The sequence below is a fragment of the Physella acuta genome, unplaced genomic scaffold (genome assembly GCF_028476545.2).
Source record: "Physella acuta isolate Inbredline_101_S28 unplaced genomic scaffold, ASM2847654v3 ptg001058l, whole genome shotgun sequence".
NCBI classification, from domain to species: Eukaryota; Metazoa; Mollusca; class Gastropoda; family Physidae; genus Physella; species Physella acuta.
The window spans coordinates 1,035,063-1,061,834 of record NW_026732575.1 but is presented as its reverse complement, the minus strand read 5'-3'; the positions used below and the strand labels follow the sequence as shown (position 1 = coordinate 1,061,834).

The window sequence follows — 26,772 nt, the reverse complement described above, 5'->3', positions numbered from 1 at the left end:
CACACCACACGCGTCATCAATAGCTGCGCCATCACGACCACGTAATGGCTGCGTTCAAAAACCATTGCGCGCCTACTGAACGTGATATTCAGTAGGCGCGATGGTTTTTAGTCATGTAACTCTATTGTAGATAAAACATGTAAAGTACTGAAAAAAAAATTCATAAAAAACGTTTTAATAACAAGCTTTTATGTAATGATGCACTAAAAAGTAGAAAATAAATTATAGACTACTATTTAAATAACTATAAAGAAAAGCGTGGGTGTCTTCCTTAACATTAGTAAAGGTATCCAATAGATACTAAAGTGACCCACGCTTTTCTTTATAGTTATTTAAATAGTAGTCTATAATTTATTTTCTACTTTTTAGTGCATCATTACATAAAAGCTTGTTATTAAAACGTTTTTTATGATTTTTTTTTACAAGCTTTTATTTAACTCACTTCCTCGTCAGTCTGTCGTCAGTCTGTCTAGACGGAAACGCAGGAGTGAAAATTCGGACAGTTCTACTTGACCGATACGATTCACAGTTGGCACGTGGGTCAAGACATGAAGACAATGCAATCTGAAACTAAATTTGACTTAATTGGATGCGTAATTAATTTTTTATGAATTAATAAAAATTTGGACCGAATTAGTAGGCATGTCTAGCCAACCACACCACACGCGTCATCAGCTTCAATAGCTGCGCCATCACGTAATGGCTGCGTTCAAAAACCATTGCGCGCCTACTGAACGTGATGTTCAGTAGGCGCGCAATGGTTTTTAGTCATGTAACTCTATTGTAAATAAAACATGTAAAGTACTGAAAAAAAAATTCATAAAAAACGTTTTAATAACAAGCTTTTATGTAATGATGCACTAAAAAGTAGAAAATAAATTATAGACTACTATTTAAATAACTATAAAGAAAAGCGTGGGTCACTTTAGTATCTATTGGATACCTTTACTAATGTTAAGGAAGACACCCACGCTTTTCTTTATAGTTATTTAAATAGTAGTCTATAATTTATTTTCTACTTTTTAGTGCATCATTACATAAAAGCTTGTTATTAAAACGTTTTTTATGATTTTTTTTGGTTAGGCTTCTTTCCTCTTGGAGCTGTACAGTGGCCGTGTTAACGTCAGAGTTTCTTCCAGGTATCTCTTCTGGGGAGGGCGGGGGGGGGGGGGGGCGAAGAAGGTCTACCGCCCCCCCCCCACCCCGAAAATTTCAAGTCCCCCCTGGTGAAAAAAGTCTGGAAGAAACACTGGTTAACATTGATTGGTAGATATAAAGTCTATCTCTTTTTTGTGGGTTTTTTTTTTTTTATATCCTTCATATATTTATTAGATAACGATAAAACAACAAAAAGTAATAAAAGTGAAGACAGGCAAAACAAAAAAAAAGATGCAATACTTAATAACATTTTACATACTAATGTTGATAAAAGGGGAGTATGCACAGGGTACCATTTTTTTGTATATTGTTTTCCACGGACGGATTGATGCTATTCGTAAACTAGTGGTATCTACATCTAGATGTTTACATAAATTATTAAATGCGGTTCATTTACTAATTTATTTTTATAATAAAAGAAACTTTCTTCGTTTCAATTTTTAAAGAAGTTTTTAATTGTAGAACAATTTTTTTAAAAGTAGAAATTATCTTAACTTTTTTTTTTTTTTTTTTTTTTTTTTTTTTTTTTTTTTTTTTTTTTTTTTAAATACTTTTATTTGCAATTAAAACAAGTACATCAACATCAAATTTTTTAACATAATTTTGAACACCAAATGAAAACGAAAGGTTTTGCAAATGTACATAATGAATATTTACATGATGTCATGTATTTGATTATAAAATTTTTTTCAAAGGATGACAGTAAAAAGGGGTGAAGGTCAAATGAAAGTGTCAGAAGTCTGGGTGGGGAGAGGAAAGGAAATTTTTCAGAGAGGGTCAATGGGAGAGTGAAGCTTTTTCTATGTAGGGAAACAACTTAAGTTGACTAGTTGAAAGGGTTTTGTAGTGGTCGCATTGAGTTTTCAAAAGGTTGCAGTGTGAAAGATGAGGGGAAAGAGACAAGATTTAGAACTTTAAATAAGTTCTGGATATTGATGTTGCGGTGGGTGGTGGGGTCGTTGGAACAGTTAAAGGGATTGTGGGGTTATCATGTCTGAGGGTAAAGTGGATAGAGGGGGAGAGAGGAGGGGGTAGATTTTTTTTTATTTTTTTATTTTTTATTAATTCCATTGTTTAAAACATTTAAATCAGCAATAATAATATATTTGATAGATTTTACATAGCATCAAAGACATGAACAATGAACATCAATTGCATATATAATAATCAAAGGGAAAAAAATAAAATGGCATAAGAGCTAGATTAAAATAAGGTGTGCAAACTAGGTTTCTCTTCACTGCTTAGTTTAGTGTGCTGCGGAGTCAAAAGTTCACACTGTAGCCACCCATGGACAGAAATAGAAACGACCTTGGGAGAAGTGTCTCTGTAATCACGTACTGATCTATCATTCCAAAACTTTCCATGACATAAAATTGACCCTTGGCAATGAGGGCACGCTACATTGAAATGTCCGCCAGTCCGGTTGAGTGGGGGGGGGGGGGAGTGTGTGTGTGTGTGTGTGTTGGGGGGGGGTTGAGGTGGGTATCTCTTTCTACCATTCAGGTTGTGCATTTTAAAACCCGGGAAACAGAAGACTGTTCTAATGTTAATTTACTTGGGGGCTGATCGAGTGATGTTTGGCTTGAGACTGTCTAAATTAAAATTAATACTTTATTTATTTATTTCCTGTATATTTCTTTTTTGTCTCAGTTAAGTGAGAGTTCCCAGTCTATGTCTTAGCTTTGCTTGAAATATTTCTTTTAACTCGATGTCCGTGTATTTTGTGTAAAAATATCTGACTTTGTTCCTAATTTGCCATATAGTCGATCTATAAATAGCCGTTGCTACTAGTCTGTTTTCGTCTTCTGTTCTTTGTCTAGTCGTGTTAATTAAATTAAGTGTGATTGCTTTATTTGTTGTGGCTGTTTGATTGGTGGTGTTTAATATTTTCGCAAGTGTTTGCTTTGTTTTCTGTACTAATATACAATCTAAATAAATGTGTTTCTCAGTTTCTTGTATATTTTGTTTACACGTTTGACATGTTATTTTAACATTTTGATTTGACTTTGTATTTCGTGAAACTGGAGTTGTGTTAAAAATCAGTCTGTATGCTACTTCCCTTTCTTTTGGTGTAATGCGTTTATTATGTAGGTTTCTAAATGTATCTTTAATGTCTATTATATTGTGTTCCCTGGCCCAACTAATTCTCGTGTATAAGGGTGTCGCTTGTTGTTTGATTAGGATGTCGTATATTTTTTTTGTGTCTTCCCCAATAATGCTTTTGTTTCCTTGGAATGTTGCTAGCGTTTCTTTATAAAAGCTGCCTATGTCATTTCCCAAACAAAATACGTTGACATCTACAATTAGAAGGTCATTAATTATTTAACTTAAAAAAAATGACAATTTTACAAGTCAATCATACGATTTAATTAATCGTTTTCTATTTTAACTGGAGCAAACCAAAAATAATGCTTTTACAAATATTCATCGATTTAAAAAAATATTTGCAAAAAATATTATAAGTAATATTTAGTGTAATACAAGTAGTAATCCCTTGCATGTTTTTAAACTTAGTATTACTATATCGACGTTTAGAATTTTTTTTCCGTAAGTTGCTTCCCGTGATTGGTTGAAATATTTTGAAGGGGAAGTAACTAAGGCATAATATATTTAAATTTAAACAAATGAAACTATTTACCAACGCTGCAATCTCTCTAAATGTAGAAGTAGGCATGTATATATATATATATATATATATATATATATATATATATATATATATGTGTGTGTGTGTGTGTGTGTATGTGTTTGTGTATGTGTGTCTGTCTGTCTGTACATATTAACTTATGTAATACTCTTTTTTTCCTCCCTGGCATTAGTCAAATTTCTTCGGGCATTTTAAGTTAGCAACGTCTCTCCCATAAAAACTTCTGATGTTTGTAAGACGAAAATAGGTTATACATGAAACATAACGTTGTTTAAGGTGGTGTACACGCCATATTAATTAGCATTGCAGGTTGCTAAGAGATGGACGGAAATAGCCTTACATTTTTACCAACACACATGCAGGCAAACACAGTTCCAATCAACACACGTCCAAACACACATATTTAAAAAAGTAAACACATCAGTTAAAACGTCAGTTTGTCTACTGCAATGTTTAATTTCACTCAGCACCACACCCCCACCCCCCTCCCGCTCTCCTTGTTGCTGGATAACTGAACATGTAACTAGCTGGCAGCCCAGATTTTTTTTAATTCGCTGGTGTCCCTGTAAAGTCGTCACAACAAACCCAGTGACAATTTACACAAAAAGTTATGGGGGAGGGGGGGGGGGAGATAAGCTATGGGCGGACGTGTGGTAGAAGTAAAAAAAAAACTCAGCCAAAAGGTTTTTAACATTCATAAACTCAAGTAAAAAACAAGTCTTTAAAATACATAAACTCCAGTAAAATAGAGCGGAGTGATCTCCCCTAAAATTTCTTATATAATTATATACGCACTTTCATTGCGATTACGGAATAGAAATGGTGTTTTTTTTTAAATTAATATTTTAATACTTAATGTTTAAAAATAGAATTGAATCAAGTAGAAAAATAATTACTCACCCAAAAAATAAAACTTATAATATTTAGAGGAATATTAGCATTTAGTAAAGTAAACATTAATTTAATGTCATATGTCATTGCCATTGAGTTTAGATCTATGTGAAACGTTTGAAACGAATCGGTCAGTAGAACTGATAGTTCAGAGAAATCAGGAAACAACGTAAACTACTACTTCCAGTCACAGAAAATCACTCAAATTTTGACTGAATCAAGATATGTATATCTGTATATATGTTTACAATTGTATTTACTTAAATAAAACGGTACTTATGTTATCGGTGTTTTAGAAACCGGAAATAGAGTAAAGTACAGCTTTCATTATCGAAGGTCATTAAAAAAGTTGAAAATAATTTACAATCGTTTAACTTACATATGATATTTCGTCTACCAAACCGTAATAGTACTCAAGTTATAGTGTTTACACGGAAATAGAGTAACGTCTCACATTTGTTTACCGGAAATCGTACAAAAGTTGAAAGAAACCTGTGCATCTCATGTAGTAATTGTATGTAAAATTTTGCCAACGTAATTAAAACGGGGTGCTAGTTACTGGCTTTTGAGAAACAGAAAGTAGAGTAAAAACTACCACTTTTGGTTATCGGAAATCATCTAAAAGTCGGTACGAAACTAAATTTGTGTATGTGACAGATGAAGTAAATTCAACCTGTTTGTCCAAGACACCATAATAAACATTAGAGCCATAAATTTACTAAAAAGAAACGGATCTATACATTTACAAAAGAGATTTTATTTTGTTTACATGGGGAGAAAAATCACATTTTAATCGATTTTTTAATGTGCATGATACTGGTATATAGGTTGTACCATTGTTATAAATTGACATTTTATATAATAATTACTCAGTTAAAATTATAATTTAGACATTCATTTTAAATCTGTGACTATACACTGGACCGCTAGACTCAGTGGAGTAGGCAAGGGGGGGGGGGTTAGAAGTTGATAATAACCCCTCCCATGGACCCCGACCCCTATATATATAAAGTCAAATATAGTCATATATATATATATATATATATATATATATATATATATATATATATATATATATATATATATATATATATATATATATATATATATATATATAATTATATACGTATGGAAACATTTTTGAACCCCTCCCTTGACCAATTCCTGGCTACGCCACTGGCTAGATTGCTAACTTTAAAGTCTTGAGTTCGAATCAGGGTTCAAGTCAGTAGAAGTTCACTGAGTCCACCCAGCTCTGATGAGTACCTAACTCACGTTAGGGAAAATAAAGGTGGCTGTGCATAGAGCAGACCACACCGTACCAACATATGTCGAGGTCACAGAAACAGACGAACTCTACTTCACTTGCCCCATGAACCGTCGAGTTCGAAAAGGGAACTTTACTTTTAAACTTTTTGAAGATTTTAGACAGCCCATGTATTTCGTTCTTTGCTTTATTTAGTTAAGTAACGTAACACGTTGAAATATTACAAACATATAATAGAGTTCGTATTCGCGATTTGACCGAATTATGGCACAACGAAAGCTATTTATATGTCTGTCATAAAGGTTAACTTTGACTAAAACTGGTTGTTATATTTTTGACAAGTCGACGAATGCTAAACGCGTCTGACACTGACACCAGTGCGTTTGTAGACTTGTCTACAGCTGACAACAATGTGAAAAGTTGACTCAGATTAGCCTGAAATCGGTCGCAAGTTAGAAAAGTTTACTGAGGTCGAACAGTCTGCGACACAGACAACCTCGCCAATCTCCACCCCGCCCCACACACAAGCTTGCGGAGAAATATCAGTCACTGACATAATTCAATCGTCACGTGTCACTTGTCACTACCCCCAACTGACAGCCATTTTAGTGCCATTATCGCTCTGTTGTCAGCCGTCCATTATCTGGCATATATAGACACAACACAAAACAATCTTGACGCGCAAAGGTCGAATTTTTGTTGCCTTGGACTAAAATCGGGTTTTTTGGAATTGCAATGAAGGTCTTATTTGCGAAGTGCTAAAACGAAAAGTGAAGAATTTAAAGACAAACGGATATCTTCACTGCGTCGTGTGATAAGAATGACATTTGACATTTATGACATCTAACTCTCATGGTGACAATGCTGTTCATGACATAAGCCCAAGAAACTTAAATGTGCCTCTCCAAAAAACTATTGTCTCAACTGACCGGCGTATCAGAGAGAAAGACCGGCGTATTGGAGAGAAAGACCGGCGTATTAGAGAGAAAGACCGGCGTATTAGAGAGAAAGACCGGCGTATTAGAGAGAAAGACCGGCATATTAGAAGATCGGCATATTAGAATAAAAGACCGGCATATAATAATGATTGACCGGCATATTAGAATGAAAGACCGGCATATAAGATTGAAAGACCGGCATGTAAGAATGACCGGTATAAGAATGACCGGTATATTAGAGAGAAAGACTGGCATATTAGAATGAAAGACCGGCATATAAGATTGAAAGACCGGCATGTAAGAATGACCGGTATAAGAATGACCGAAATATTAGAGAGAAAGACTGGCATATTAGAATGAAAGACCGGCATATAAGATTGAAAGATCGGCATATAAGATTGAAAGATCGGCATATTAGAATGAAGGACTGGCATAATAGAATGAAGGAAAGGTAAAACAAAAAACAAAAATGGGGCTTGCCAATTAATGGTTTTCTCGTTACGTCAAAGTGACATTAAATTTGTATCCTAGTTGTAAAGATATAAAGCAGGCCCTACCATAAATCTATTAAGGGTATTCTAGGTCTGCTATGACGTAGTACTCTATACTTGAGCACATCATATGATGTGCACCACCTTACATCACATTTAATTATATATATATGTATATGTATATATATATATATATATATTTATATATATATATATATATATATATATATATATATATATATATATATATATATATATTTATAGGCCTATATGTTTATACACATTGTATATATGTTATATATTTTATGTGGGTGTATGATTTGTGAGTATGTTGGTTTAGATATAACATATCGATTATTAACATATCTATTAAACTATTTTACAATATAACTATAAATAAATGTAAAATGTTATACAATGTATTGCATTTACAAAACACCGTATTTTAACAAAATTAAATAATACGTGATATATTTATATACTTGTGTATGTTTATATTATAATAATTTTATTTTATACTATACAATAAGTACGAAGTTAAACTTATAAGGATCAATAATGACTGTATTAATTCGAAACTGTTTTAAATCATAATTTTAATAGTCTTTCTGTGCACCTATTTTAGTATTGGTTTGCTTTGAGAAAAAAATCAAATTTAAAATACAGGTCATAACATCTGTAAATGGTTTTATTGTTTACAATTGCATACGTCACTTCCATCGACACGTGACCTAACGAGCGCCCCCTAGAACATGAAGTGGTGTCGTGAACTGATAGACCATTGGTCCAGTTTAATTTTATTAGTATTGCGGGTTAACTGGGTAGTAGGTTCGCTAAACTATCTAGGCCTAGAACAATATTTTTTTTTGTGATAACTTAAAAAGAAACTTTTAGACAGTTGAGTTCCAGCGTCACTTAGTTCTACAGGCGTGGCACGGGAATGTTTGCAATGGTTGCAGACTACATTCAGAATTCTTACGTACGCATTGCAAGCCTATTTTAAAAAAAAAAGAAAAGAAAAATCTAAACACCGCTTATCTCCCTGCGTCCTTTGTAAGGAATAGTCTCCCTTTTTCAAAACCTAAGTCGTATCACAAAAAGAGCGACGTGTGACTTCGTGCCAATATATAGGTCCCTCGCGGTGATAGCTGTCTTCTTTAATCCTAGCAATAATCCTTGCAAGGGGTTATGTATAACCTTTTCTAAAGACACGTGTTGATATTTTCACTAGACATATTCGCTGCGTGAACAATATTATGGTCTACATACCATCAAGTATATACACATAATAAATACATATATTATTTTGCATATTTTATAGTAAGTAAAGTTCCCCTTCCAAATCTGACGGTCTATGAGGCAAGTGAAGTAGAGTTAACCTGTTTTTGTTACCTCGGCATATGAAGAAATAGTGTGGTCAGCACTATGCCCAGCCGTCTTGGCTTTCCTTAACCTGAGTCAAACCCGGATTCGAACTCGAGACTTTCGGGTTTACCTCCTAGAGACTTGAAGTATAATTGTTTTATTTTTAGCTTAGTAATTGCAGTTTTATAATAGTACTTAATAAAAATAGGCGAACAAATACGTAAATGTATACAAGCTAAAATGATGAGAACTGTAATACTTTCATGTCTAAAGAAACAAAAAAAAAGAAGAAAAGTGACCGAAAGGTATGTGTGTTTGGGCTGGTGTGTAAGGGAGTGACGATGGGGTGATCAATTAAAAACATACATTGATGTACCTAGAAGAATAAAAAATAAACAAATAAACCGGGAGTGATCTCCCCTAACCTTTCTCGATATTCTTATATGAAACAACAGGGGATGGCAACTCGGGATATAGACATGATTTTTAATCCATTTTAAATACTTAAACTTTTTAAAATAGAATAAAAACTCGTAGAAAAAAGAATTGCACACCAAGTGAACGCCAAATAACACGTGCATAATAGTGAGGAATATTATTAGTATTTTATAAATTCACATGCTTTTTTTTTTTTTGAGAAATCGGAAAAAGCAAAAATTACTGCTTCCGGTCAACAGAAATTACTCAAAATTTGATAGATTGCAGAAAATTAGTACTTTTACTTACATGTGAAATTTCATTTATTTGTCTAAAATAGTACTCAAGTTATAGGCTTTTGAAAAATTCAAAGTAGAAAAAGTTCCACTTCAGGTAATCGGAAATCGCTCAAAAGTTGAAACAGATCTACGATTTTGATATAACACTTAGATATGAAATTTCATCAACCTAGCTTTAACGGTACTCAAGTTATCGTGTTTACACACACACATACTCACACACATACACACACAGACTGAGACATACGGACAAGATTGCAAAACTATTGTTTTTTCGACAAGACTTTCTTTATACTTCGTATATAGGAGAAAGTAAAAAACTAAGTCTTTCGCGAGAGCTCTAGGGGCAGATGACTGGATTTGAGAGTGAGCGCCCGTGTATCTCTGAGGTTTGAATTCTTGTGAGCATCGTTTGCTCTACCCACTCGACCACACTATCTTATTTGGAAAATTTGCATGAATACAATTCTGACTGACCCTTCGGAGACCTTCTATACACGAAGTCACACTGCTAGGGAGGAGGGAGTGTTAGGTCTTGGTTGTAACTGTGAGCCGTAATTATAGGGGGGTGGGAGGTGGGTGGAGGTGTTTTGTGACGGTACATGACTGTGGGGAGTAGGGTAGGGGGGGGGTGGAGGTAAATAGTTTTAGTAGACGTCATTTTCGAGACGGGAGTGGGTGGGAAGGGGGTGTATTAACATGTAGGGAGGGGAGAATACAAGACATTTCAAAAGACCGTCATGTCATATAAGGATGACCCCTTGTGGAGAAAAGAGACCATATCATCCCTATTGAAGGTTAGGTCAGGAGATTTAATTAGATAAAGATAAAATAAAGCTAAAACACAATTTTTTAGTCTCAGAACATTAGATGGGCTTAGTTGAGGGTTAGGTCAGGAGATTTAATTATATAAGATAATCAACTTAAAGCTAAAAAATATTTTTTTTGGCCTCAGAACATTATTTATGAAGATGGTCTTAGTTGAAGGTTAGGTCAACAGATTTAATTATATAAGATGATCAACTTAAAGCTAAAACCTTTATTTGGCGTATATCATTATTTATGAAGATGGTCTTAGTTGAAGGTTAGGTCAGGAGATTTAATAAGATAAGATAATTGACTTAAAACTAAAACCTTTATTTGGCCTCAGATCATTATTTATGAAGATGGTCGAATGTAAGGTAGAACGATTAAATTAAATAAGATAATCAAAACTATTGTTTGGCTTAAATTATTTTTTCTGTAACTTGGTTATATATTTACGATTTAAAAAACACACAATATATCAAGGTGTATGCTGTGGATACGAGCAAAGCGGCGGTCGGGGTGTTGGTGATAGAGGTGGGTCGAAGGGGTAGGGAGGGGGGGGGGGGGTAATCTCACACAGTGTGACCTCTGCATGATGGAAAATTTTGTTAACAAAATCTGGATTTGTACTTTAAGGTTATCAGTCACGTGCTATGTCCACACACACACGCACACACACACACCCCGTGGAAATTTACCGAATATAAAATGTATACATTTATTTAAAAAAAATACAACTACATATTAATATGCAGACACAATTACTTTATTACAACCATATATATTTTTTTTTAAAAATAGAATACAGCAGTTTTATGAAATGAGTTATGCAAGTGTTGACTACGATATTCTACGAACTCACTTAACATTCCATGCAAGCAGCAAGACATGGTTTTGTTAAAATTATAAAACAAACATCTCGAGAAAAAAAAAAAAAAATTAAGCATCATAAAAAAACGCATAAAACCAATTTTATTAAGTATCATTAAACGGAGATTTAACCCAACGGGTAAACAGGTAAATTATTACTTGTAGCACGTTTATGATTTAAAGGTTTAAATATTTAAATAATTTATGAGGGGGAGAGAAAATGACATAAATTCTCGACCGTAAAATGTTTTACAACCCTTATGAAGCAGCCATTTATTTGATATATTGCTCCTTGAAATATTAGATAACTTATATTGTACTTGACCAACCAAATCGTCAATTCCTAAGCAATAAATAGTCATTATAATGGGTGGACTTAGACTACAAAAGCAAGCTTGCTATTTTTTAAAGTGGATATTAAAAATTATAATAAACATATTTATATTCATACGCCAATTATTTAACCAATTGAAAGTAACTTAGATAGTACTTGGGCTTGTCAGTATGGTACAACAAAATTCAGGAATTTTAATAGATGATTTATAGTCACTTATAATATATATATATATATATATATATATATATATATATATATATATATATATATATATATATATATGTATATACGTACATGCATACATACATTACACACACAATGTACAGGACCAATACATTGTACATATATATATATACATATATATATATATATATATATATATATATATATATATATATATATATATATATATATATATATATATATATATACATGTATATATATATATATATATATATATATATATATATATATATATATATATATATATGTATATACGTACATGCATACATACATTACACACACAATGTACAGGACCAATACATTGTACATATATATATACATATATATATATATATATATATATATATATATATATATATATATATATATACGGGTATATATATATATATATATATATATATATATATATATATATATATATATATATATAAATAAATATATATAGGCCCTATATATGCATACATAATACATTGTACATATATATATATACATATATATATATATATATTTATATATATATATATATATATATATACATGTATATATATATATATATATATATATATATATATATATATATATATATATATATATATATATATACATACATAATATATATATGTATATATAAATATATATAAATATATATATATATATATATATATATATATATATATATATATATATATATATATATATATATATATATATATATATGTATATATACATATATATTGAAAATCATTGGAGCTGTCCAAAAACTACTCGTTAATTTTACGAATAATGACTGCCTGACTCTACTACACCTGCATCTACCGTAGAGTAGCGATAATGAAATCGTCACCTTTCGGTCATAGACGTAACCCAGTCAGGTACCACTGCAGATTGGAGCTGTAGAACTGCTTCCTTTTACAGACAACAGGAATAAATTATGCTAATGCCTTGTCATAAACTGGGAGGTAGGAAATTATTAGGCAAACGACACATAAAATTACAAGGGGACATTCCATCTCGTGTATTTTTTTTTATAGATTCCTCTCAGTAGATCACCTTGACTTTGTCAAGGTCAAGGTCAGAAAAAGTCGAGCAAAACGCTCCTTTATGACGTAACTTGATTGGCTCAAGTGTTAATGGCAGTGTATTCTTTATTTACTAAATTCATTGACAGATACAACATATACAAAAATGTATATATATATATATAAATTTATATAGATATACATATATATATATATATATATATATATATATATATATATATATATATATATATATATATATATATATATATATATATATGGGTGGACTGAGTGTTAAATAGCATTGGAAGGAGGTAAAATATAAAAAAAATTTTTATTTCCTTCCGAACCTGAGGGTCCACGGAGTAAGTGAAGTAGAGTTCACGTGTTTCAGTGACCTCGGCGTATAAAGACATATAAAGCCCCCGCCCCCTCCCCCCTGTTACATTACTGACACAGTTCAGTTTGTCAAGTTATGGCGTTAAGCTGGCACTTTACAGGATTAACCCACTTCCCATGTAGATAAACACTCATTGTCTCCCCTTCCCATATCCCATGGGGAGTTAGCCATTTTTCCTAATCAATGAAATGGGTCGTGTGCACTCAGAGCCTTCAGATAGACAGGTGGGGTACTTCAATCGGGATCAATCTTTTTTTTTTCAATTGAAAGAAAAAAATAATCGGTTATAAATAAGAAGAGTTTAACATAACAACAATTTAATTAATTATAATACAAACCAATTTGATTATCATTTTTGCTGATTATACCTCTGATAACCTTAATACTTTGTTTATAAGTCGCTAAAATTTAAAAGTAAACCCACATTCCTTGTTTAAAAAATATGCTGTATCTATTGTAAAAAGTAAGTATGTTTTTTTTACATAAGCTTTAGTACATTAGGTAAAAAGCAAAGGTTGTTTTTAAAAAAAAAATCATCTTATACTCTTTTAAAACCGGTACAAAATGCGACTAAAACAATTTTTACTTAAACAAAGAAATAAAATGTCCATTTACAAGACATTTGTGACAAGTTTATGGTGGATACTTTACTAATTGCGATAATTAAAAATGTGTAAATTATACTCTTTTATACGACTCAGGAATGAATATATAAAAATACCAGAGGTTGTAATGAAGTTAAGATTACAGCTTCTATTCCTACACAAACACAACCCTAACCCTAACCTAATATTGTTAACTTAATTCTATCCTAGTCTTCACCATCACTTTATTTCTAAACGCGAAAAAAATTGATAAATAAATAACTTGACACGATATTATCATCCAAAATTTTGCTGTTTTAAAACTCGGAACTGTTGAAACTAGATGACGTATTCGCAACAGGTCTTGACAATTGTACAGGTAATTCTTGACAATTACGACAAGGGGGCGGGGGATCGTATTAGGTGTGGGATTAAGTCTAACATCTTTACCTGGACAGAAGATACGTCACGAAGAATTGTGTAGGTGTACGAGTGTCTAATGGTTGAGTGTTTTCTACTAATGTCTGCCACGGTTTGGGTGACAGGTGGTGGAGGGTGAAGGATGGTACCATCTTATACTTGATGGTAGATGGTTGATGGGAGATTGTGGTTACACTGTGAATGATGGGTACCATCTTACAACTGATGGTAGGTGGTTGATGTTAGATGGTGGTGACAGCTGATGGTACTTGGTTGATGGGAGATGTGGTGGCAGTGTGAAAGATGGGTACCATCTTACACCTGATGGTATGTGTTTGATAGGAGATATCATGACGGTGGTTACAGTATGAAAGATGGGTACCAGCTGTACGATGCTGGTGGAAAATACCATCCAACATATGATGGTCGTTAGGGTTTGAAAGATGGTGCTATATTAAACATGATGGTAAAAAGCTGATGAAAAATACCATCCGGTACGTGATGGGGGTTAGGGTGTGAAAGATGGGTACGATGTTGGTGGAAAATTCCATCCAAAATATAATGGTAATTAGTGTTTGAAAGATGGTGCTATGTTACAACTGATGGTAAAAGATGTATTAAAAATACCATCTTATACATGATAGTATTTAGGGCTTAAAGGATGGTGCTGTATACACCTGTTGGTACGAGTTTAATAAAACAAAATACCATCCTTACGTCCATGATCGAATATAGATTTTGAAAAATGATACCGTACTAAACATAATGAAGGTAGTCTGTTCTGTATGGAGAGAAGCATATGCAGAAAGAAAAAACAGATAGAAATAGTAGTCAAGGGGCCAAATGGCGCATACACTGTTGACACGTAATACTTAACTGTGTTGGAGAAATCCCGTCCACCATTACAATTAAGAACGAAAAACTAGCAGAATCGTTCGTGACAAACCGAGTCAGTTTGTAAGTTTTACTTTTCGAACATAGCGTTTCCAAAGATATGTATTGTAAACTTTTCATCAATAACCATCAAAGTCAGTGGCGTAGCCAGGATTGTCTCAAGGGGGGTTCCAATTTTTACCCGGGGACAAACTTTCGATTTGCACCCCCCTCAAACTTTCGATTTGCACCCCCCCCCCTCAAACTTTCGATTTGCACCCCCCTCATACTTTTTATATATATACCGAGGGGTCTATGGGGGGGGGGGGTTATGACCCCCCCTAAACCCCCCCCCCCCGCCTACGCCACTGATCAAAGTAGACCAAGTCTTTCAGCTAAAAGAACGTTTGTCACTAGTTTGATGCAGATCGGTTTAAATTAAATTTATAAAAGCTTGCATGTAAAACTAGAATAATTCAAATCTTTTAAGAAAAAGAGACCTGAATTTCTTCAAATTAGTCACAAAGAAATCCTTTGACCTAGCTTGCATTACTTATCATCGTAAACCTGTGGTTTCTAATGAGCAATCAATCATCTTTGATTGTTATTATCATCTTTGATTTTTATTCTCCTCTATAACGCGTCTATGCAAGAAATATCGTTCGCCTTTCTTTTGAAAAAAAAAATTGTTAACGGTATACGCGTTTGACATTTTGATCACGTTCGTGATTACAATCACGTTTGACGTTAAGATCACGTTTGACAGGAGATCACCTTGACAGGTGTGAAGGGGAGGCAGGTGGGAGCTGAAAACGTACTCATCTGATCCCGTATGGACATCGTCTAATCGATATCGATCTTGGTGCAGTGGGTGACGGTTATTGTTATGTGTGCATGGCCAGAGTATAGGTGGTGGAGTTGGAGGGGGAGTGGGAGGGGGGGGGGGTCTGCTATAAATGATTTCTGACATCCTGATGGGGATAGGAAGGGAGGCAAATTATTGTGATGATATACTACATGTTACGTTCCGGGTTGGTTTCAGATAAAGGACAACTCTTTTCGACTACTTTAATTACTTTTATTCCGTCTCAAATACATTCAAGCGTAGCCCTCGTCCTAATCGCTGACTCCCCCCTAAAATCGTTCACTCCCGCTTTTATACCCGCATTCGACCTTTGGATCACAATACATAAACACACCGGGGTAACTACACAGTAGGGTGAACTCCACTCACACACGCACTCTCCCCTAGTTCTAGACTATTCTAACCTATTCTAATCTGACCTACAACTGACCCGTAACACTACAAGAGGTGGGGTAGGGGTGAGAGCAACACATGTAAAAAGGGCATTTCTTTTTATTATTAATACACACAAAATCAACGCATAATGTGTGAATTAGTGTAATTTCGGTGGCTAAGCATTGACTGTTTTACTTTGTTTAAAAAAAATTCTAGTAGTTCCATAAAATAGATAATGGTGCGGAGTGGTCAGATGATAGGAGGCTCGATTACTAACCTGAAAGTATAGAGTTCGGACCTCGAGTCTGATGGGTACGTGACTCACGTTAGGGAAAGTTAAAAGCTTTGTTCGCGAAATAGATGAACTCTACTTCATCTGCCTTATTTACCTTCAGCACCGAAAAAGGAAATCTTATAATAATAGATCGTACTTTTTATTAGCTGGCTTTATTTCCCCTAATACTGGCCACAATCAAAGCCTTGAACTTTATTTACACTTCCACCCAACACCTACCAACAGCACTACCTGCAGATAAAAACAACATTAAGTTTAATATCGTCTATATCTCTCTACCCAGTTAAAAAAATATATAAACAATATTTTTTTACATTAAAAATTCGTTATGAAATGTATCGACTAGGTTATCTGTGGGTCATGTCGGTAACATTTGGTAATTTTATGACTCTCGTTTATGTGTGAGGTCCGAGAACGTGCGCGAGCTTTCACGATAGCTGGATTACATGAGCACGTCTTCATAGGCCGACGCGTAGAGGCCTATCTGAAAGAGAGCAGCTATTGTAATGTCAAGATTATAGTAAAGTTCCCTTTCAACTCTGACGGTCTACCGGGCAAGTGAAGTAGAGTTCACTTGTTTCTGTGACCTCGGCATAAGAAGAGATAATGTGGTCAGTACTATGCCCAGCCGACTTTACTTACCCAAACATGATTAGGTACCCATTAGAGAAGTGTGGACTCATGGACTGTCTACTGACTTGAACCCGGATTCGAACTCGAGACTAACGGTTTAGCTAGCCAGCTATCTAACGCTAAGTCACTGTGTCCCATGACACGATTATAGATAGATGTGAAATAAGCTGCATGGGTTAAAATTTACATGAAAACGTAATAAAATGCATAATTTTTAAATATTATAGCTGTTGCGTTCAGCTTCAAAATAAATATGAGTAAAATTGAAGAAAAGTAGGCTACAAAAGTCGACTACACGAGAACTATTTATGAAATAAAAAACTCATTACTTACAGCATAAAAAATATTACAAATTTAAAAAAAGAAACGTAGGACAATTAGTAAAAGTCATAACCTTTTGGTTTATTTTACTAGATAAGAAATAAATGCTATTTTTGAAAAATGTTAAAGAAATATTAAATAGTTTATAGTCACAATACATTGTTATTTTAAATAAATTAAATTTTTAATATTAAGAGCTTCTAAATACCATACTTATTGATAAAACTGTAAAAGATTATCATTATTATGATATCACTGATTTTATTTCAATATTATCACAGATAAATAGTTTGATCGTAGGCTTCTCATTCAGAGTTTCTTCTAGGCATCTCTTCGGGGGGGCGAAGCCCCCCGAAAAATTTTTACCGCCCCCCCGAACGAAATGGAATTTATATAATTTATATAGAAAATATATACTTTTAACAGTGTCCGCCCCCCCGAAGAAAGTTTACCGCCCCCCCCCCCCCCCGAAGATTTCAAGTGCCCCCCCCCCCCGGAGAAAAAAGTCTGGAAGAAACACTGTTCTCATTAGAGACATTGAGAAATAATACATTATTTATTGAAATTGGTGAAAAAAAGGCAGACTTTGTGTGTGAAAATGTTTGTTCAAAAACAAGCAACACTAAAAATTAAGCACAAAGAAGAAGAAATAACAAAGATGTATGATTGCTATAAAACATTGTACAATGTAGCCTACTTCGTCTGGTATTTTTTTTTTTATCTATTTTACACATTTTAAGCAATTGGAAAAGTTATGTTATTACAACGAGACACATCAATGCAAACATTCTTCCCTTTCAAACATCTATATCTATACAGTCCTCAAACAATTGTTTTTTTTTTTTATTTTTTTTTATTCAATTTTTTTAAACATTTAAATCAACTTATTTTTTTAAATTTTTTTTTCGCCTCAGACACGTAATTTATAGCGTCAGTTGTGTGTTCGCTTTAGTATTACAGTTTTCATCATCGGCTTGTGAGGACTGATACATTATGAAGGGCTAAGCTATTATAAGACTGCATTACATGAATTTAAACCGTTGTTAAAATCTCTGGTGGTATTGTTACAATAGCCGAGGGGATTGTAAATTTTGGCTGCGTGTCTTGACGTGGGATATTAGGAGTGGGGATAATATGGGCTAAAATTACGTGATGTTACATATAAACAACCTTCCCTCCCGCCACCAAGAATAACAATGTCTCGTGAAATGTGTCCAAGTGTACGCATGTCCTTAATTTACAGACGTACATATTTTCAACCTGTCCCTGTGCTTCAAGGGAAGTAACGTTTTCCCCCCTCAGGTTTATGAGGAATTAATTCCACATGCGCAACACGTCTGTCGTATTATGACGTCATGGCTTGCGTCTGTCGCTGTTCCCCGTACCGCGTCACAGACATGTCTTTCAATGTGTTGACATGAGTTTTTTTTTTCTTTTTTTTTTTAAATTTATTTATTAGGCTATTAGTTCTGAGCGTGTACCGTGTGACAACAAAGGAGTAGAGAGTTGTGTGATTTTGTTTTCGTTTTTAAATTTTTCATTGTTTTGTCGTCTCAAATGACTCAGGAAATGTAGAAAGTATAGGATTGATATCTTAATGAGTGACGTTGGTTTTAGTCTGAACTTGATGTAGCTTACATCCAGCTTACATCAACGCTTAGGGGTCATCCATAAATAACGTCACACTCGTAGGGGGGAGGGGGGGTCCGTAATTTTGTGACGATGTGTGATGAGGGGGAGGGGGGGGGGGGTTCAGATGTTGCGACGTCATACTTTTGCATTATAAAAAAGCAATGTTAGAAAACGAATTTTAGATGTTATTTCGCGTTTTAGATAACTGTTTTAATAAATTGTAATAGTTTAGACAAGATTTTTGAAAAATATCGATGTTTTAAAAAAATTCAACTGCAATTTTGAGGGGGGTTGTAGGTTGAGGTGTGACGTCATTTTAGGGGGGGTCTGGCTTTTTGTGACGACGTGTGACGGAGGGGAGGGGGGAGGTAAAAATCGTCAAAAAAAGCGTGACGTCTTTTATGGATGACCCCTTAGCTTTTCCTTTTCGATTGAAAATAATTCAGGCTGTAATTTTAATTTTAACTTTAAAACAAAACGTTATCATTTATTAAATTTTAATTTGCCCGGGGGGGGGGGGGGGGGGGGGGAGAGGGTGCAGGGCGGTGGACTAAATGGAAGAAAATGGTTGAGGTGTTATGATCCACAAAAGTAAAGAGGACTAAGCTAGTTAAAGTTAGTTTCAGAGATCTCTAATTTTAAGTGCCTCGATTTTGAAATTAAAACATAAAAATAAATTATGATAATTTAATGTTATAAATTTACGTAATTCGTATTACATTAATTTTTTTAGTCTAGTAAAAACAAAATATAATAGAAAAAGCAAAATTAAATTAAATTATTAGTTTAAGTAATGCTGTTATAATTTGGCAAACAAACAACAAAATAAATCGTATGAATCAAAACCTAAAATAAAAATTTAATCTGTATGCATTCAAAATATCAAATTATGTCAGCCTTTGGTCTCGTTCTGAACTTTCGGATTATCTGATAAAAATTGTTTCCGGTTTTGACTGACGTGTTTATCACCAGCATAGAATTCTGTAGGCCCCACCACCGCCCTATCTCCTACTGTGGGGCTCTGCAGTCTTTTAAAAACACATTTCAACGATCGTCAATATCAGAACCGATTTATGAAAATTCTCAATACAATCTTCTTATTTCTTTCCCAATTTTTAAAACCGCGTCCTAAAATATATTGCAATTTCTGACTTTATTAATCATTATTAATCCTTGTGGAGCATAGGATTTCAATTATTCCATTACATTTTGTACTGTCCGTGATAATCTGCAATTACTGAATTAAAAATAAAATTATTTTACGTTGTCTATCAAGTCGATAGACTGATAAAGTCTCGAGTTCGAATCCTCGTTCAAGTCAAAAGAACTTCCATGAGTCTACCCTGCTCTGATAAGTTCCTAAAGTAAAAGTAGCTTGTCATGATGCTGACCACACTAGGCCTATACCTTTATACGCCACGGTCACAGAAACAGGTGAACTCTACTTCACTTGTCTCATGAACCGCCAGGTCTAAACCGGAAACTTTACAAATCAAGTGGTAAAATTGTAAACAAGAATTTAAAAACATGCTCTATTTCATATGTAACAGTCCGTAATTATAGACGGTGTGACTTCTATCTAAGCGTAAAAAAAAATTATATTATTAGTACTAAACAATCTTTCTGGTTTACGATCTTAGTCCGGTACTCAAAATGGCTCAATTAACTCAGGCCTCTATCCTGGGAACCAAACTCTGGACATTGATATTAGTATTCCTGTGCTCTACAACAAAACCACTTCACTTAATTAATAATTACCATAAACATAATAATTAACTTCTGTCAAAAATGTTATAAATCTAACTTAAGCTACGTAAAACTCATCTTAGATTCACTGCTTAAATCAGAGCATTTAAGAATTATTATATGTTAATACCGGCAATTACACGGGGTGTTAATTAACCTTGCCAGGCGCATTGATATTTTGATTAGCATATTGCGTAATAGACAGCGGTCCCTGTATGGAAGGCGCCAGTATTGTCACACAATTGCTTGCACAAATTTCCTGATTTGCCTTTTCAGCAAATATTTCTGAGGCGTGCATTTAGGGAATATTGGTTGGCTTTTACCACTTTTAAATGTCAACATTTGTATTATGTAGAGAAGGGTTGGATCGGTGGTGGCAGCTGAAGTAGGCTATATATTCAAAGCCAAACTTTAGTTGTGTTAGTGTTATATTTCGTGTTGCAGATTATAACGGATTAGAAATAGATTAAGGAGCTAAGGTTTGTTTTAGGTTTGTATGGGTGTGGGTTTAGGGATGAGAAAAACAAACAAAACTTTCGTCAGACAGGTGTCTTTTTTCATATGTCATGAAAATAAAAACTTGACGAAAATAAAACGCAGTTAATGTCATCGTGTCTAAAAAGCCCTCCCAGATTTGACGCAAAACTTTGCCAGACAGACGAAGACCTTCACAGGCTGAATAAAACTTTGTAAGATCATAAAAACTTTGACAGACACACACACACACAGCTCACATACATAGACACACAGCTAAAATTCTTATGCATACATACATAACTATACATATTTATATATAGGTCCCTATATATATAGGCATCTATCTATCTATCTATCTATCTATATATACACATGTATATATATCATCTATCTATTTGTATGTATGTATATATATATATATATATACACATACATATATAGACATGTATATACATATGTATATATATATATATATATATATATATATATATATATATATATATATATATATATATATATATATATGTATGTATATGTATATATATATATATATATATATATATATATATATATATATATATATATATATATATATATATATATATATATATATATATAGGCCTATATATATATATATATATATATATATATATATATATATATATATATATATATATATATATACAGTAGGTTATTGGGTACGTTTAACAAAGGGTTTCAAAATATGAACACATCCTATTTCGTTATGACGCAAAAGCTGTAAAGTCGAATAACTCTGTACCTAATGGTCTTTTCCTCGGCGGTAAGAAAATAAATAAATACGTCACACTGATTGCTAATTTATGGACTTGATTGCTTTATGTGGTTCTATAAGCCATGCCATTAAAAGTGCTAAGAGTTTTCGGAAGATTATAAATGACACCGGGTTTCATAATTTGGAAAGCGCGGTAATAACATGGTTAAAGGGAGTGTATTACAGTGGTGAAGGGAGGTAATTACAGTGCGAGTGATCCTGAATGTTTTAGTAGTGACGTTTTAAATGTTAGCCTTGAAGAAGCCATATGGCGTTTAATAGCTGCGTGTGAACGTTTAAAGAACGTTAATGTGTGTGGAAATTGTGTGGGTAGCGTGGTTTGATACCCCACAGGCTGGAGTGTAACCTGTTATTTATTTGGGGTGGGGGTGTTTCTGTGTATACATAGCTTTAAAATGGAGGGGGGGGTGTTTGAATGACAATATAGGTGTATAGATGAGGGATGGATGTTTCTTTTATTTTATTATTCTACACTTTTATTTTTGCACCTATTGTTTTTAATAACATGGAGATTGTTTAATAAAAATCAAATAAAATTGATTTTTCCGAAATTTTGTGTCCTTTGGTAGTATACAGAGTTCAGATGGGGCACTTTCTCTGATTTTTTTTTTTGGTGGCTTTATCAATAATCTGTTCAATACTTCTTTTTTTCTTCCTATTTTTGGGGGTGAGAACTTAGCGAAAAATAGCAAAATATCTAAATGTAAAAATGCATTTTGCCAGTTGAATTTATGATTAATTAGAGTTAATCCACCTGCATAAATAACTAGCTATAGGTAAACGTCTTTAATATTATCTGTGGACACTTTATAACTATCCTCGAAGGGCGTGAAGGGGGGGGGGGGTCGACACCAATTACAAAATGTACAGAGGAAAACAGGTTTTATTGAATATTTTGATTAACTAATAGTCAACGACCGGGGTCGGGGTGACACCAAAATCTAATAATTTTCATTGAAAACGATGCTTTTTCCATGTAATGAGCATACAGATTTACGCCATTAGGCACAAATTACAACCATATATATTAGTCTATGTTATATTTGGGAGTGGGTGTGAAATCATGAGGTGTCGCACTGGTCGACACCTGACTTAGCGACGCCACTGCTGTACTGTATAATAACGTTGCAAAAAAAAAAAAAGAAATGTATCGTCATAAAAACAATTTAAATACTTTTTTATTAGTACATATTTTGTTTTTCGTAGGTATTTTTACTGTTTGTATTTACTTTGCACGAATGAAATAATCCTTAACGAAAGAAGAGAATTATGAATCTCTTCCATTATGACAATTAAGAAAAGAAAAGAAGAAGCAGAAAGTTAAGGCTAAAGTAAACTTAGAATTAGGTTAAATGTAGGATTGCATTTGTAGACAAAGCTAGTAGTAGTAGTAGTAGTAGTAGATTCCATGCAGATACAAAAAGATAGAATGTAGTAGCGTAGCATATTCATTTTATTAATGCATTTATAAATGTTCACAATCTTGAACTGTATCTTGATCAGAAGCATCCATTTGTGAGAGTTATCACAACGCAAAGAAAAGAACTATGGTTAACTCTTCACGTTGTTACTTTCTCGTATATACGAAGTATAGAGAAAGTATTGTAATCTTGCAAAAAAAAAATCGAGATTTTTACAAATCTCGACGTTTTACACCTCACTGATACGGAAAAACATAATTTTGCAATCTTGTCCGTATGTCTGTGTGTGTGTGTGTGTCTGTGTGTCTGTGTGTCTGTCCGTGTGTAAACACGATTACTTAAGTACCGTTACAGCTAGGTTGATGAAATTTCATATATAAGTATTTTATCAAAATCGTAGATCCGTATCAACTTTTGAGCGATTTCCGACAACCGGAAGTGGTACTTTTTCAACTTTGAATTTTTCAAAAGCCTATAACTTGAGTACTATTTCAGATAGATAAATGATATTTCACATGTAAGTAAAAGATCTAATTCTCTACCTTCTATAAAATTTTGAGTAATTTACGTTGACTGGAAGTAGTACTTTACGCTACTTCCGATTTCTCAAAAAACTAATTTAAATTTTAAAAGTACTAATAATATTGCGCACTATTATGCGTTTTTTATTTAGCGTTCACTTGGTGTGCAATTAATTTGTCTACGAGATTTTATTCTATTTTTAAAACTTTAAGTATTTAAAATGGATTAAAAATAATTTCTATAGCCCGAGTTCCCATCCCCTGTTATTTTATATAAGAATATTCGAGAAAGTTTAGGGGAGATCACTCCCGGTTTATTTAGAGCAGTGGTCCTTAACCTTTTTTCCGAACCCCACCAGTTTCATATGCGCATTCACTTAACCTTTTTAACAATTCTATTGACAAAATCATTGACAAAATCACTGACAAAATCACTGACAAAATCACTGACAAAATCCGATCGTGAACCATATGAGACTGGTGTGTTCTGACCTCAGCATAACCTTGAGACTGACTCACCGAACCCCTGGGGTTCGATCGAACACAGGTTAAGATCCACTGGTTTCAAAGAGAAGTTTACTACAAACCGTGTTTATATTCAATAGGGCTGGTAAGTAGGTCACCAACCCGTTCTATGGCTCATGTAGGTTTTATTGAGCGTAGAACTGGTTGGTGACCTACTTACCAGCCCTATTTATAACCGTTTTGGTTCATTAAATTATTTTATTTTTATATTTATATTTTTATAAACTTTTTGTTTCCAGATAGCTCTGGCCTTTGGTTTGGCCATCATGGCCTTAGTCCAGATGATTGGCCATGTTAGCGGCGGCCATATTAACCCGGCAGTCACGGTTGCCATGGCGGTTGTCATGAACATTTCCGTCGTCAGGGCCGTCCTATACGTCGTGGCTCAAGTCATTGGCGCCATTCTTGGAGGTTTTCTGCTCAAGGGGTGAGTACCATTTCCGTTAGAGGGTACCACTGAGTTCTTCGCTTACAAACGCGTTATTACGTACCTCATTCTTAACAATAACCAAATACTTCATCGTTGTCGTCTCTCAAAGTCGATTGGTATAATCTCTGTCTGTTGGAATATAATATAAGCTTACTACTATTTAAAAAAAAAAAAAAAACATAATAAGGGCACAATTTAGTCATTTAGTATTCAAAGTAACTACTCGGAAAAAGATTTTTCGGCAATAGATACGAAGCTTAATAATAGTTCTGAGTATGCGCAGTGACCTTAATAGCCCTGCGCTGGGGTTTGTGTTAGGGCTAGGTTTAGGTTTAGGTTTAGGGTTAGTGTTAGTGTTAGAGTTGGGGTGGGATTTAGGGTTAGGGTTAGAGTTAAGGATACGGTTATGGTTAGGGTTAGGGCTAGGGCTAGGGTTAGGTTTAGAGTTAAGGATAGGGTTAGGGTTAGGGTTCGGTTTAGGGTTAGAGTTAAGGATACGGTTAGGGTTCTGTGGTTTGTTTGTAAACACACGCATGCGCAGCATCATCCGAAACATCGCCGCGAATGAAGGCGGTAGTTTTCTCTCCATTGCGCATGCGTACCTTTTTCCAACTAGAATCGGCCTTTAATATTTAGCATTAGCCAAGTGTAACTCGTAATGTAGAATTACTGTCACAGAATTCAGTATAGCTGTTTTAGATTCATCTAAATATGTGATGTATGTCACTATTTAATTAAGAGATTAATTATGCTGTGATTTAGCTCCCATTCAAAATGGCGGACAACAGAGTAGATGAAATTGAGCCAGAGGCTTAGCGACCCTTCCCGGCGCCTGGGGGACATACTTTCAATTTGGCGCCCCCTCGGGAGCAAATTTTCGATTTGCACCCCGCTCAAACATTCGATTTGCACACCCCCCCCCCCCCTCAAACTTTCGATTTGCACCCCCCCCCCCCTCTCTCAAACTACAATTTGATTTTCCAACCCATTTTGGCGCCCCTTAAGGTCGGCGCCCGGGGACATACGTACCCCCCGCCCACTCCCCCTTGCTACGCCTCTGAATAGAGCTCACCTGTTTCTGTGACCTGGGCATGTGGTCAGCAAGTATGTTCAGCTGCCTTTACGTTCCCTAACTAAGTCAGGTACCCATCAGTGTTGAGTGGACTCAGAGACTTGCTAGGACTAGTCAATGACCCAAACTCGAGACATTCACACAATGTTTGGTTCGTTTTGTTCCATTCCTGTTCCATATGAGTTGCATATGTGTTACAGTCTTCTTCCGTTGGTGTTGTATATTCGTTCCAATTTTTTTCAATTTTTGTTTCATCTCTCTTCCACATTTGATCTATATTTGTTCCACATCCCCCCTCCCATCTAATAATCCCCATTGGTTCCCCATTTGACTCCCATATGTTCCCCCCACCTTTCTATTAATGTTCCCCTCCCATCTCTTCCTAGCCTGACCCCCCAACTTCTTCCCCATTTTTTCCCCCATATGTCCCCCATATATTCACACTGCCATTCTATTAATGTTCCCTTCCATCTCTTCATAGCCTGATACCCAGCTACTTCCCCATTGGTTCCCCATATGTTCCACATTAGTTTCACATATGTTCTACATTAATTTCACCCTTCTATTAATGTTCCCTCCCATCTCTCCAAAGCCTGATCCCCCAGCTACTTCCCCATAT

General features: G+C 34.3%; 1 protein-coding gene across 3 annotated transcripts in view; it reads left to right on the top strand.

Moving 5' to 3' along the window:
* Positions 1 to 26,772, top strand: part of LOC131955185 (aquaporin-5) — a 64,103-nt gene that overhangs the window by 21,070 nt on the left and 16,261 nt on the right. For all 3 annotated transcript variants that reach the window (XM_059319198.1, XM_059319199.1, XM_059319200.1), the window contains exon 3: positions 24,891 to 25,078. In XM_059319198.1, coding sequence (XP_059175181.1) covers positions 24,891 to 25,078 — 188 coding nt within the window. The remainder of the gene's footprint in view (positions 1 to 24,890; positions 25,079 to 26,772) is intronic.